The sequence below is a fragment of the Sceloporus occidentalis genome, unplaced genomic scaffold (genome assembly GCF_023333645.1).
Source record: "Sceloporus occidentalis isolate IW3139 unplaced genomic scaffold, rSceOcc1.0.p SCAF_203, whole genome shotgun sequence".
Lineage (NCBI taxonomy): Eukaryota > Metazoa > Chordata > Lepidosauria > Squamata > Phrynosomatidae > Sceloporus > Sceloporus occidentalis.
In genome coordinates this window covers 741,307-753,750 of record NW_028317183.1, presented here as the reverse complement: position 1 = coordinate 753,750, position 12,444 = coordinate 741,307, and the positions used below count along the sequence as shown (strand labels likewise).

Sequence of the window (12,444 nt, the reverse complement as noted above, 5' to 3'; positions counted from 1 at the left end):
GTGAGGTAGGACCCCAGATGGCGGAGTGGGCCAGGCCAAACAGGAACCAGAAAGTCAGAGAACCAACCTGGTCAGACAGGTAATCAGGATAAGCCAAATCAGAATCCAGAGACGAGGTCAACAAGCCGAATCAATACCAGACGAGCAGGAATCAGGAGCCGAACCAGGAGACAGGAACGAGGTCAACAAGCCAAGTCAAACCGGAGCAGTCAGTAACAATCTAATGCGCAAGCAAATAGCAAAAATACACCAACCAAGGGTGACCCAGAAGAGGTAGTCCAGGTTTAAATAGGGACAGGAGGAGGTGTGTCCTGCATTAAGGAGGTCACCTGAGGTTATAAGAACACGTTACAGATGTAACGTGTAATATGTTATTACTGTGCTACCTGTTTGCCGCGTGGTCCGCCACGCAGTGAAGACGCCGACCGGGTAGCGGTGGTACTCGCTGCCCGGGAAGCCGGCCGAGGAGGAAGGGTCGCGGGACCGGCCATGGCGTGGGACCGGACAGGCAGGTAAGTCCTTACAGTTAATATATTGTAACTTGTATGTACACTTGTATGTAGGGTCAGGGATAATCTGGACAGTCAATTCTTAGAGTTTGTAGAATTTTCCTTACCTAGAGAAGCTATCCAATTTATAGTTTTTCTATGATTCATTTATAGAATTCTTGTAGTAGCAATTCTACTTCAACTACTGCAACTACAGTATGTACCGTATTTGCTCCATTATAAGACAAGGTTTTTTTCAGAGCAAATGCTCTGAAAAATACCCCTCATCTTCTAATCGGGGTCATCTTATAATCAGACCTCAAATAGAGGTCTGACTGTGAGACTAAGATCCAGATCCCCCGCACCGCTGCACACACACACACAGCGGTGCTTCCAATTTCCTGCTGTATTGCCGGGGCAGCGGGTTGACGTCTACGCAATCCGCATAGACAACTTACGCTGCAGCTGGAAGGAGGCGTGGCTAGCAGCGGGGGTTGTCTGCGTCCATCGCGCAGACCTTCCCCGACTGTCAGAGATCAGAGTTCCCCGCACCGTTGCCGGTGCCGGTGCCGCACTGGTGCGGGGAACTCTGATCTCTGACAGCCGGGGAAGGTCTGCGTGATGGACGCAGACAAACCCCTGCTGCCAATTCCGGCTGCAGCGAATCGCGTAGACGTCAACCCACTGCCCCGGCAATACAACAGGAAATTGGAAGCACCGGTAAGTGTGTGTGTGTGGAGGGGGGGAGTGTTAAATGGGGGCATAGGGCATTTCTGGAGGTAGAGTGCTCTGTGAAATGCCTTTTAACCCCCTTAACGCCACTCTGCCTCCTGAAATGCCTTATACCTCCCTATATGCCACTGTGCCCCATAATATGCCTTTTAATCCCCTAAATGCCAGAGTGGCATATAGGGGTATAAGGCATTTCTGGAGACAGAGTGCTCTATACAATGCCTTTTAACCCCCTAAATGCCACTCTGGCTCCAGAAATGCCTTTTATACTCCACTCTGCCTCCTGAAATGCCTTATACCTCCCTATATGCCACTCTGCCCCATAATATGCCTTTTAACCCCCTAAATGCCAGAATGGGATATAGGGGTATAAGGCATTTCTGGAGGCAGAGTGGCACATAGGGGGTTAAAAGGCATATCATGGGGCACAGTGGCATATAGAGGATTAAAAGGCATATCATGGGCCACAGTGTCATATTGGAGTGGTTTAACCCCCTTAACGCCACTCTGCCTCCTGAAATGCCTTATACCTCGCTATATGCCACTGTGCCCCATAATATGCCTTTTAATCCCCTAAATGCCAGAGTGGCATATAGGGGTATAAGGCATTTCTGGAGACAGAGTGCTCTATACAATGCCTTTTAACCCCCTAAATGCGACTCTGGCTCCAGAAATGCCTTTCTATACGCCACTCTGCCTCCTGAAATGCCTTATACCTCCCTATATGCCACTCTGCCCCATAATATGCCTTTTAACCCCCTAAATGCCAGAATGGGATATAGGGGTATAAGGCATTTCTGGAGGCAGAGTGGCACATAGGGGGTTAAAAGGCATATCATGGGGCACAGTGGCATATAGAGGATTAAAAGGCATATCATGGGCCACAGTGCCATATTGGAGTGGCAAGCCTGGGGCAGATGTGCATAACTGGGGGGCAGGTTGGAAAATACAAGGAAATAAAAACAAAAAAATATTTATCGCAATCATAGCTTTTATTAAAAAATGTAATAGTTTACATGAATTAACATTTACTGGTAAAACTTTTTTCCTATAGGGTTGTCTTATATTCAGGCTTTTTCTTTTTTTCCTAAATTAATATTCAGATTTTGGGGGGTCGTTTTATAATCAGGGTCGTTTTATAATCGAGCAAATACGGTATAATGTAAGCTGTAGTTCAATAATGCTTGAGATATTACTTTATCTGATGCTTACTACTGGTGTAATTACAGATATCCAGATGTCACTTTTATGATAGCGTAAATGACCAACAATAACAAGTTGTTGACCATGTTAACCTTGGAGGATCTGGAGCTTTTCTATTGAAACTGCTACTTTTTCCTAGATGTTAATAATCAAACAAACCTTTCAAGATTATCCCAAAGCATGTGATACAACTGATCTCAACTGGCTTTTCAGCTGCCAAATTTCAAATGTTTAATAAACAATTTGCAACAGAATAGAAACATACCAGTAATTCCTCATTTGTTTTTGCAAAAGCAGTGTGAATGATTTAAAAAGTGTGCCAAACGGTCAATTAGCCATTATTTTATTAGGAAACTAACATTAAAAATGGGTTTTAGTGAAAACATCTCTGGCTTTTTCTCCAGATACAAATTTGTAGCATCTAGATTGCCAAATTCATGTTGGGGAGATTACATTTGTTTATATAAATAAATAGCAGATTCCATAGAGCTTTCCAATCAAAGGCAACAAAAATAATTTGAAATCACACACAGTAGGATTGCTTGGATAGGGATGAGTTGATTGAGTCAAGATGATCTTTAGGCGCTGTTGGTCATTCAGATGGCTTGGGTAGGAAGCTGTTTGATTGTTGGTGAGCTTTCAGAGAGCCTTCGAAAGTTGTGTACGAGGGAGAAAGTCTGACAGAATGAGAATTCCTGAATAGGGAAATGAGAAGAGATTATTACAGTATCATGAGAGGACCGAAGAGGTTGGGTGTATATTTGCATAGAATGGGAGAAATATAGGGGGTTGCAGAGTTGTTAAGGGCCCTGTAGGTCAGGGTTCAGAAGTTAGAATTTGATTCTGGATGGTATGGGGAGCCAATGGAGCGATTGGCATAGTAGAGCAGCAGATGAAGAATCGTGAGAAAGGAAGATTAGTCTAGTTGCAGTGTTGAGAATGGATTAAAGTGATGAAAGGCGGGAGAAAGGGAGCCAGTTAGTAAGGAGTTGCAATAATCCAGACAGAATATCACGAGAGAGGGAAACTGGATGGTAGTTTGATGGGGATGCTGGATCAAGGAAATATTTTTTTAGGTTGGGCTAGATGATGGCATGTTTAGGTGAGAATGGGAGTAATCTGAAGGTTTGTGGTGTTTTTTTAGGTAGAAGAAGTGTGGGAGTTATGGCAAGGTTAAATGTCAACAGGCTGTGGTCAGAGGGACAGAGAGAAATTACCGTATTTGCTCGATTATAAGACGACCCTGATTATAAGACGACCCCCCAAAATCTAAATATTAATTTAGGAAAAAAACAAAAAGCCTGAATATAAGACTACCCTATAGGAAAAAAAGTTTTACTAGTAAATATTAATTCATGTAAACAATATTTTCATATTTAATAAAAGCTATGATTGAGAAAAATATATATATTTTTTTATTTCCTTTTATTTGCCAGCCTGCCCCCCCAGTTATGCACATCTGCCCCCAGGGTTGCCACTCTGCCCCCAGAAATGCCTTATACCCCCCTATTTGCCACTCTGCCCCATGATGTGCCACTCTGGCATATAGGGGGTTAAAAAGCATTTCTGGAGGTGTGTATATATATATATATATATATATATATCTGCTAACAGCAATCACACTCCTATCAAGCCAAGGCAGCCAGTACATGCTAGAACCTGGGGATGATAGGAGTCTGAGTACAGCCTCCCTATGCCATGCTACCACCACCACCCCCCTTACACATCCATACTAACACACTCATTCACAAACATTTAAATACTCATTCATTCCATTAATCACACATACTTACCCAAAAACCCTCCCCCACCCCCTTACCTGAACTGCAGATCTCTCACTCGAAAACTTCTGCAGGGGCCCGGCTGTGCGAGCAACTTCTCTGGCCCCGCCCCCAGAGGAAGGAGGGGGGAGGCAGAGTTATGTGACACTCTTCTAGCTTCCTGTTCTCCTGCTGCTCGCGACCAAAGCCCGGTAAGCAGCATGGCCCCAGCGGACATTTTGAGGTCTGATTAGAAGACGACCTCAATTATAAGACGAGGGGTATTTTTCAGAGCATTTGCTCTGAAAAAAACCTTGTCTTATAATCGAGCAAATACAAAGTGGGAGAACACTAGGTCACTTTGGTGGCCATCACGCTGCGTGGGAGAGGTGGTGCATTGTGAGAGACCAAAAGAGGAGGAGAGTGACAGTAGTTAAGAAGCAGAAGCTGAGGACTGATCATTAATAGGTATATATATAGGTCCACCAGTATTAGTGTAGGGATAGTGAAGGAAAGAAAGTGAGAGAGAAACATGTGGCAAAGTGATCAAAGAATTGTGAATTAGGGTCAGAAGGCCGGTAGATCACAGCAACAATTGGGGAGAACAGACAGAAAAAAACGTGTTTAAAAAGACTAGAACAAGGGAGATAGAATTGGTGGCAGACACAGCATGCGTTCCAGAGGGCACATGATTACAGTATGACATGAATTGCTGGGATTACAGTGGATTGGGATTGCGGGGGCAGAAGCAGGTTAGAATGGTGGGATTCAATGTCCCCTGAGCACAGAAGGACGAAGATTCAGTATCAGATTCAGTTCAATAACAAATCAGATCGGCACCAGGGGCCATGTCTGGCCCCTCCCCGGGGCGTCAACCCGGTGGCGGACGCCCGTTTTAAAAGCGTTTAGGAGGCGATCAACGATCACCTCCTAAACTTAAATGGTGTCGCTGGAATGCCTCGATCAGGAGGCATCCAGCGACACCAAACACTTACCTTTGGACGGAGCGGTCACAGCCGCAGCTGCCGGTGATCTTCGCCATCTGCAAGATGGCGGCGGCCCGGGAAAAAAAACAATAAAGGTGAAAAAGTTCGCTAGACGGTCTCCTCACCCTCTAGAGAACTCTGGCTCCACTTGCAGGTTGAATACAGGTACTGCATTCAACCATGCAAGTCAATGGAGCCCAGCTTTCTAATCAAAGTGTGATTAGTAAAAATAAATTAAAAAATAAAATAAAATTAATAATAATTAGAAAAAAATAGTAAAAAAACCAGTAAAATGTAAAAATAATTTCCCACTGATGTCACTATCAGGGGAACCTTCAAGTTGAAAAAATTTTTTAAATTTTTTTTAAAAAAGGCAAAAAATATAAAATATATATATAAAAAAATATATTTTTGTGAGCAAGTCCTAAAATTAGCACATTAGCTTAAAACAATTCTCGCATGGAAAGAGTTAAAATACTAAATGCCCATGGGGTGTCTACTTTTAAAAAATGTATGATTTGATGGGGTAAATTGAATTGGCCGGGTTCAACAATGTCCCAAATAACACGAGGGGAAGGATGGCCACACATCTAATTTCCAATTAGAAAAATGCACACGTACCAAATGTGGCCTTTTAGTTCCCCCAAAAAATGACAAACCCATGCATGTGGGGTATCACTGCGCTCAGGAGATGTTGCTGAACACATATTGGGGTGTCATGTGACAACAGCATAAACCAGGAGCTGTAAATTCATACATAAAGTAGGTGTGTGGGGGGAAAATACACACAAAAAGATACTACTGCAAACTTTGAAAAAATTCTGGTGGTAAAATGTGTGCATGCAAAGAGTTAAAATACCAGCATTTAAAATACCCTGGGGTGTCTAGTTTTCAAAAATATATGGCTTTATTGGCCACACTGAAATGGCCCAGCTCAAAGATGTACCAAATAGGGCATGGGCAGTGGATCCCCAAATGCCAAAGTTCAACATTGAAAAATGCACATGCCCCAAATGTGGCCCTTTTGCCCCCAAACAGCCAGGCAAAATTGGGGTGTTTTATGATAGTGACATATACCAGAACCTGTTTATTCATACCTAAAGTAAAATGTGTGTGAAAAAACAAATGCAAAAAAAATTACTACCATAAAGTTTGACAAAGGCTGATGGTAGAATTAGTGCTTGAGGGGTTAAAATACTAGCATTTGGAATACCCTGGGCTGTCTAGTTTTCAAAAATATATGACTTGATGGGGTAAATTGCATTGGCCGGCTTCAAAGATACCCGAAATGGCACATGAGGGGAAGAATTACCAGATTTGGAAGAAATGGCTTTGAAATAACAAAACGCTACCTGTACTTTTTGCCCCATAATGTGTAGAAATAAGCAAAAAAACATAAAAACATTGGGTATTTCTAAACTCAGGACAAATAGTAGAATCTATTTAGCAGGTTTTTTCATTACCTTTTATAGATGAGTAAAAGATTTTTCAACTAAAAGTTAGAAACAGTCATTTTTTTCTAAATTTCTCACCATATTTTATACTTTTTTTAATAGTAAATAATATGATACAATCAAAACAATGTCATCTAAAGAAAGCCCTTCTTGTCCTGAAAAAAACAATATATAATGTGTGTGGGTTCAGTAAACGGGAAAGAAGAAAATTACAGCTAAACACGAGCAGCGCAGAAATGTTAAAACGGCCATTGTCACGAAGGGTACAAAAAGTAAAATCAGCCTTTGTCACGAAGGGGTTAAAGGAAGAAGAGAAGGGCATGTGAGCTAAGGTGGGGTGATGGCAAGAGGGAAGGGTAGATATGGACTGTGGAGGGGTTGTTAAGGGAAAGATGAGTGTTTAAGGAGTAGGGGAGAAGAAAAGAAGAATAAAACCATGTAGGGGTCATAGTAAGGATTAGGTTGAGCTAGACAAAAGATTAGATGGTTACTTGCTGACTGCAGTTACTGTAGTTTATCTCCAGTTTAATTTCTCATATGTATTAGACTTGGGCGCCGGCCAGCTCTTCGTGTTCGTCTTCGTGGGGAAGAAAAATCTTCATATTCTGCGAATATTCGCCTGTTCCTGTCTTCTGTTCGGGCGAATATTTGTGTGTGTTCTTTGTGTTCGTTTTTTTCTTTGTTTTTTATGTTTTTTTTATAAGGGGTTAATACGAGGTTAACGCGGTACGGACTACGCAGCAGCTTTGGCACCAGGAGTTTAAATGTCCGTACGACCAACTGTATTTTAAAATCCTGGCCCAGCAACTTGGCCGGCAGAGACCACTGATCTACCTGCTACAACAGTTAAAAGTCAGTACGAACGACCAATAAAGTCGCTTGTATAGACCTTTAACTGTTATAGCAGGGAGACCAGTGGTCTCTGCCGGCCAACTTAACTCCTGACGGCGAACCTACGGATCTCTGCTCCCGTTATCTCCGCAGGGGTTAAAAAGGCTGTGCTAGTGAGCCTATTGGTTGCCTGCAGGGTCCTCCTCTGGCATAAACCAATTGGTTGATGCCAGAGGAGGACCCTGCAGGCGACCAATAGAGTCGTTCGCACAGCCCTTTAACCCCTGACGGCGAGCCTGCGGATTTCCGCTTCCGTCAACCCCCACGATGCTGCGGAGATAAGGTAGACTAGATGGGGAAGGGACCAGGGAGATTAGTAGATGAACACGAAGATTCTTCGTGTTGTGAGTCTTCGTGTATTTTTTTTACCGCCGCTATCTTCGCTTCTTCACACTGTTGGTGTTCGTTTTCATGTTCGCCCGAAGACGAATGCACAAGTCTAATATCTATCCACTTATGAACAGTCCACTTCAACGTATAAAGAGTTTACGTGGGATGAAGCCACAGCTACATTTCCAAGAGAGGCCGAAGATTTTATTGGGTTACTTCACAGATAAGATGATTGCATATATAGAGCCAGATATTTCACAACTCGTCTTAACAATTGCAACTAAGCTACACAAGACTCAGCATGTTACAAATAGACAAGAGGGAGACATAGCATGTGAAAAAAGGGGCTACAGCAGGAGAAGAGGATTTCAGTCGTGGATCAAATGCAATTAGATAAGTATTGCAGGTAAAAATGGGATTGCAGCAGGATATAAGGGATTTAGAGATGAATCAGATGAAATAAGTATAAGAGATGAAGATAGTGGAGATTAATATAGATTGGTGAGTGGTGGAATAAAAGCAAGAAGACTATGAATAAATGTCTGGATAGTCTAATGTAAATCTTATCTGTTCACTTATGAAGAGTCCACTTGGAGATGGAGTAAAATGACACCTACAGCACTTTACATTACCTCTGTTCACCTGTTAATGAGTAATTAACCCCTTTCAAAATTTTGCAACCGATTTACCGTTTTTTCTTTTTTAACCATATTTTACTTTAACCATAATTCTTCTTTTTCATGTATACACACTAGACTTAGGCAAGTGGACCAAAAATTATTCAGACTCATTTTTCTTTAAGCTTTTGGTTCATTTATTTTTTTGGCAACAAATTTTGTTTCCTACTCTTTCAGCTGGGATGGAATTCAAAGGTGTTTTCCGATTGGGAAAAGAGATTCGATGTCACTCACCCTCATTCACTCTCTTTCACGCTCTCTCAAACTCTCTCACGCTCTCTCAAACTATCCCTATTTTCTCCTTGGACCGCTTTTGTTTCCCTGTCCTCTTTCCTGCATCTACGCTTCATCTCTTGCCTCTTGTTCTAATGTCTACTTTTTCCTGTCTTCTCCCTGTGTCTTCTTTCTTTATCTGCTTCTCCATGACCCAGGTGCTACAGTTAGGTGCCGACATGGGTGGGTTCATCAGAGATCCCAGTCCTTGCTGTTCTCAATAGTGTTTAAGGTTTTGTCAACATTGATTTAGATATTGGTTAAGCCCTGTTATGTTTATCAATTAGTATGGAGCCAGTATTTTGGGGTAGTTTGTGGTACATTGGGAACATTAGTAGTGCCCTCTTATTAACTTAAACTAAACTAAGATTTATAAATGATAAAAACAAAGTCGTTTATCTTATATAATTCATATTCACGTATTTCCTTTCCCTATGCACATCATGTCTGCAAACTTTTGAAGGGTTTCACTTCCAATAATTATGTATATATATTTTTTTTAATTACAGATTTCGATGCATTGTTTACCCCTTCAAGCAAAAGCTGACCATATCAACTGCTGTTGTAATTATCGTAGTCATCTGGGTTTTAGCTGTCTCTATCATGTGTCCAACTGCAGTCATGTCCCACGTTAAAGAAGACAGACATTTTAGAATTGTTCTTGGTGGTAGTAACCAAACAAGTCCTATTTATTGGTGCCGCGAGGACTGGCCAAATCCACAGATGAGGAAAATATATACAACAGTGCTGTTTGCTAATATTTATCTTGCTCCTCTGTCTCTGATTGTGATTATGTATGCTAGGATAGGAATTACTTTATTTAAGAGTGAATTAAATGTTGAAAGTAAGAATCACCAGCAACAAAGACATGCTGTATCTCGCAGAAAGCAGAAGGTCATCAAAATGCTTATTGTTATTGCTCTACTTTTTATTCTTTCTTGGTTGCCTTTGTGGACTCTAATGATGTTATCAGACTATGCCAACCTAACAGAAAACCAGCATCAGGTGATTAATATTTACATTTATCCTTTTGCACACTGGTTGGCTTTTTTCAATAGCAGTATCAACCCAATAATTTATGGATTCTTCAATGAGAATTTCCGCCGTGGATTTCAGGCTGCCTTCAAACTTCAGCTCTGCTCAGAGGAAATAGAAAGAAGAACTATGTATTCTCACAGAGCTCAAGGTAATGCCATTTTGCCTGCAATGTCCCAAAACCAGGGACACCAAGACTCTGCATTTGAAAAGCAAAGCAATGATGAAAAGGAATCAGAAAAACGTAGGCCTTTAACAAGCGACCAGGATTTGGTAATGGAAGATTTGGAAATGTTTTCAAACAACAATGGAATTCAAAAAGACATGGTATGATTGCCTCAACAATCTAGCTTTGAAAACAAGTGTACATAATGTATTTGCCAAAGACTATTTTTTGTTTGTGTGTATAATAAGGTAAACAAATCATTTCCAAGCCAAACATATACCCCACACTGGTCTATGATGATAAAAAATATACATGATTTGTACAGATGTTAATGTGAATGCTTGTATATACTTAAACTTCTGTTGTATGTAATGCATTAACATTTTCAGAAACAAAAATGTAAATAAAGTTAATGCTATTTTTGGTGCATTGCAAATGTTAATGTTATTTTGGTTTTCATTTGAATCCCATAATATAGGGTGAACAGATCATTTTGTTAACTGGCACTCTCATAATTTTAATGCAGTTGCTTTGAAATTTAAAGACATAGCATACACTGAAAAAAACTAGCCACTTAACCTCTTCACGACAAACCATGTACATGTACTTGCTCAAGATGCAATGCATTTGTACATGTGCGTGGTAGCCTGATTTGCCACGCTATATGGAATGCCTCCTTCTTACCCACTTTCAGGGCAAGTTTGCAGAGGTGTATAACCCTGAGCAGAATTTGACCATTCATGAGTCTCTCATAAAGTACAAGGGGAGACTCGCATTCAAACAGTATATACCTTCAAAACATATATGGCGTGAAGTTCTATATTCACTGTGAGAGTGAAAGTCGGTACGTTCAAACATTCCCGGTCTATGAGGGAAACGACTGCCACTTTGACCCTCCTGGTTGGCCAGGACATCTGGGAAGCAGTCCTAAAATTGTGTGAGACGTTATATCCCCCCTGATGAACAAAGGGTACCATCTGGTGTAAAAATCTGATCATTTTTACACCAGCGTCCCTTCATTCTGACTGATTTACTGTTTCAAGAAAGTTGCCTGCGGTATTAACCGCAAGGGGCTGCCAGCACAGTTAGCACAGACCCAGTTAAAAAAGGGTGAATACTCCGCTCTGCGCATGGAGGAGCTGCTGGCACTTAAGTTTAGAGACAGGAAGGATGTGTGCATGCCCAGCACCATCCAGGACAAGAGCACTATCCCTGTCCCTGTCTGTTGCAGACCCAGCGTGCATTAGTGCCTATAATAAGCACATGGGAGGTGTTGACCTGGCACACCAGCTGCTACATCCATACCTCATCATGAGGAAGTGTAAAGCATGGTACACAATGCAGATTGCCACCCACAATGCCTTCCTCATTTTTAAAAAGTCACGCCCTAGAGCAATAACATTTCTGCAATTTCAGATGATCTCCGAGGTACTGATTTCTGATGCACCTGGCCCTTCGACAGTTCAAGGAGTGGGAAGGACTGCTGAAGCCCACTTCATTTATTAAATCCCACCAAACAACCACAAATAGAAATCCCCAAAAGGAATGCCGAGTGTGCCGAAGGAAAGGCAAACGAAGGACACTTAATTTTATTGTCCCTCTTGCCAGTCTGCGATTGCTTTAGGGAGTACCATGCAGTTCCCATTCATCCCCCCCAGCAGCTGCCAATTCTTAACTTCCATCTGATGACTGAAAACCCCATCACCTAATGCTACACATCATTTTCTGTATTTTTCATATAAAGTGCACTGTTTGATAAATACAGAAAAATGCCCCAAAAAACCTTGACAGAAAATGGCACAAATTGCCACCTGCCATGCAGGTCAAAGGGTCAGAAAGCTAAAAAGTGCACAAGTGGGGTCTACTATTGCAAACAGACTGCCAAGATGGAACTTGGGGACTGCCACGGGTTCCAAAAACAAACATGGGCCCATAAAATGAAATAGTCAAAATGTCATGTTTGCAAGTATAAAGTGTGCGTCTCCTAAAGGACCGTATAACTACAGAAAAGCCTGGTACATGCATATACTGGGGACACAGCTGTACTGGAAGGAAATAGCAGAATGCAAAATGGGGGGTTTTGTGACAGCAGCATGCACCAGGTGTACACAATTCACACAAAATGTGTATTTTTTGTGTAAAAGAGAGGAAGAATTTCACTAAAAGCGTTGGCAGGAAATGGTTAAAAAAGGACCACTTGAAGAGGTACAAAATGTAGCATACAATTAGGTGTGTTTAAACAAACAGGTGCTAGAGATCATCAATTTAATATGTTGATTGAAACACATTTTGCTGGCTCACTCCCACCTTTCAAATGAATAGGACACCAATAAAACATACAAAAACATATTAGATTTACCAAATGGCTTGACATCATTTATAAACTTCTCAGCATTCTAACTAACACATTCTATGTGTCTACTGACGACGCTACAGGCCTGCCATATGC

General features: G+C 41.6%; 1 protein-coding gene across 1 annotated transcript in view; it reads left to right on the top strand.

Annotated features, from left to right (window-relative positions):
- NPFFR2 (neuropeptide FF receptor 2) overlaps positions 1-10,162 on the top strand; it is a 29,736-nt gene extending 19,574 nt beyond the window's left edge. The window contains exon 3 of the mRNA XM_089502443.1: positions 9,304-10,162. Coding sequence (XP_089358569.1) covers positions 9,304-10,162 — 859 coding nt within the window. The remainder of the gene's footprint in view (positions 1-9,303) is intronic.
- Positions 10,163-12,444: the final 2,282 nt, after the last annotated feature.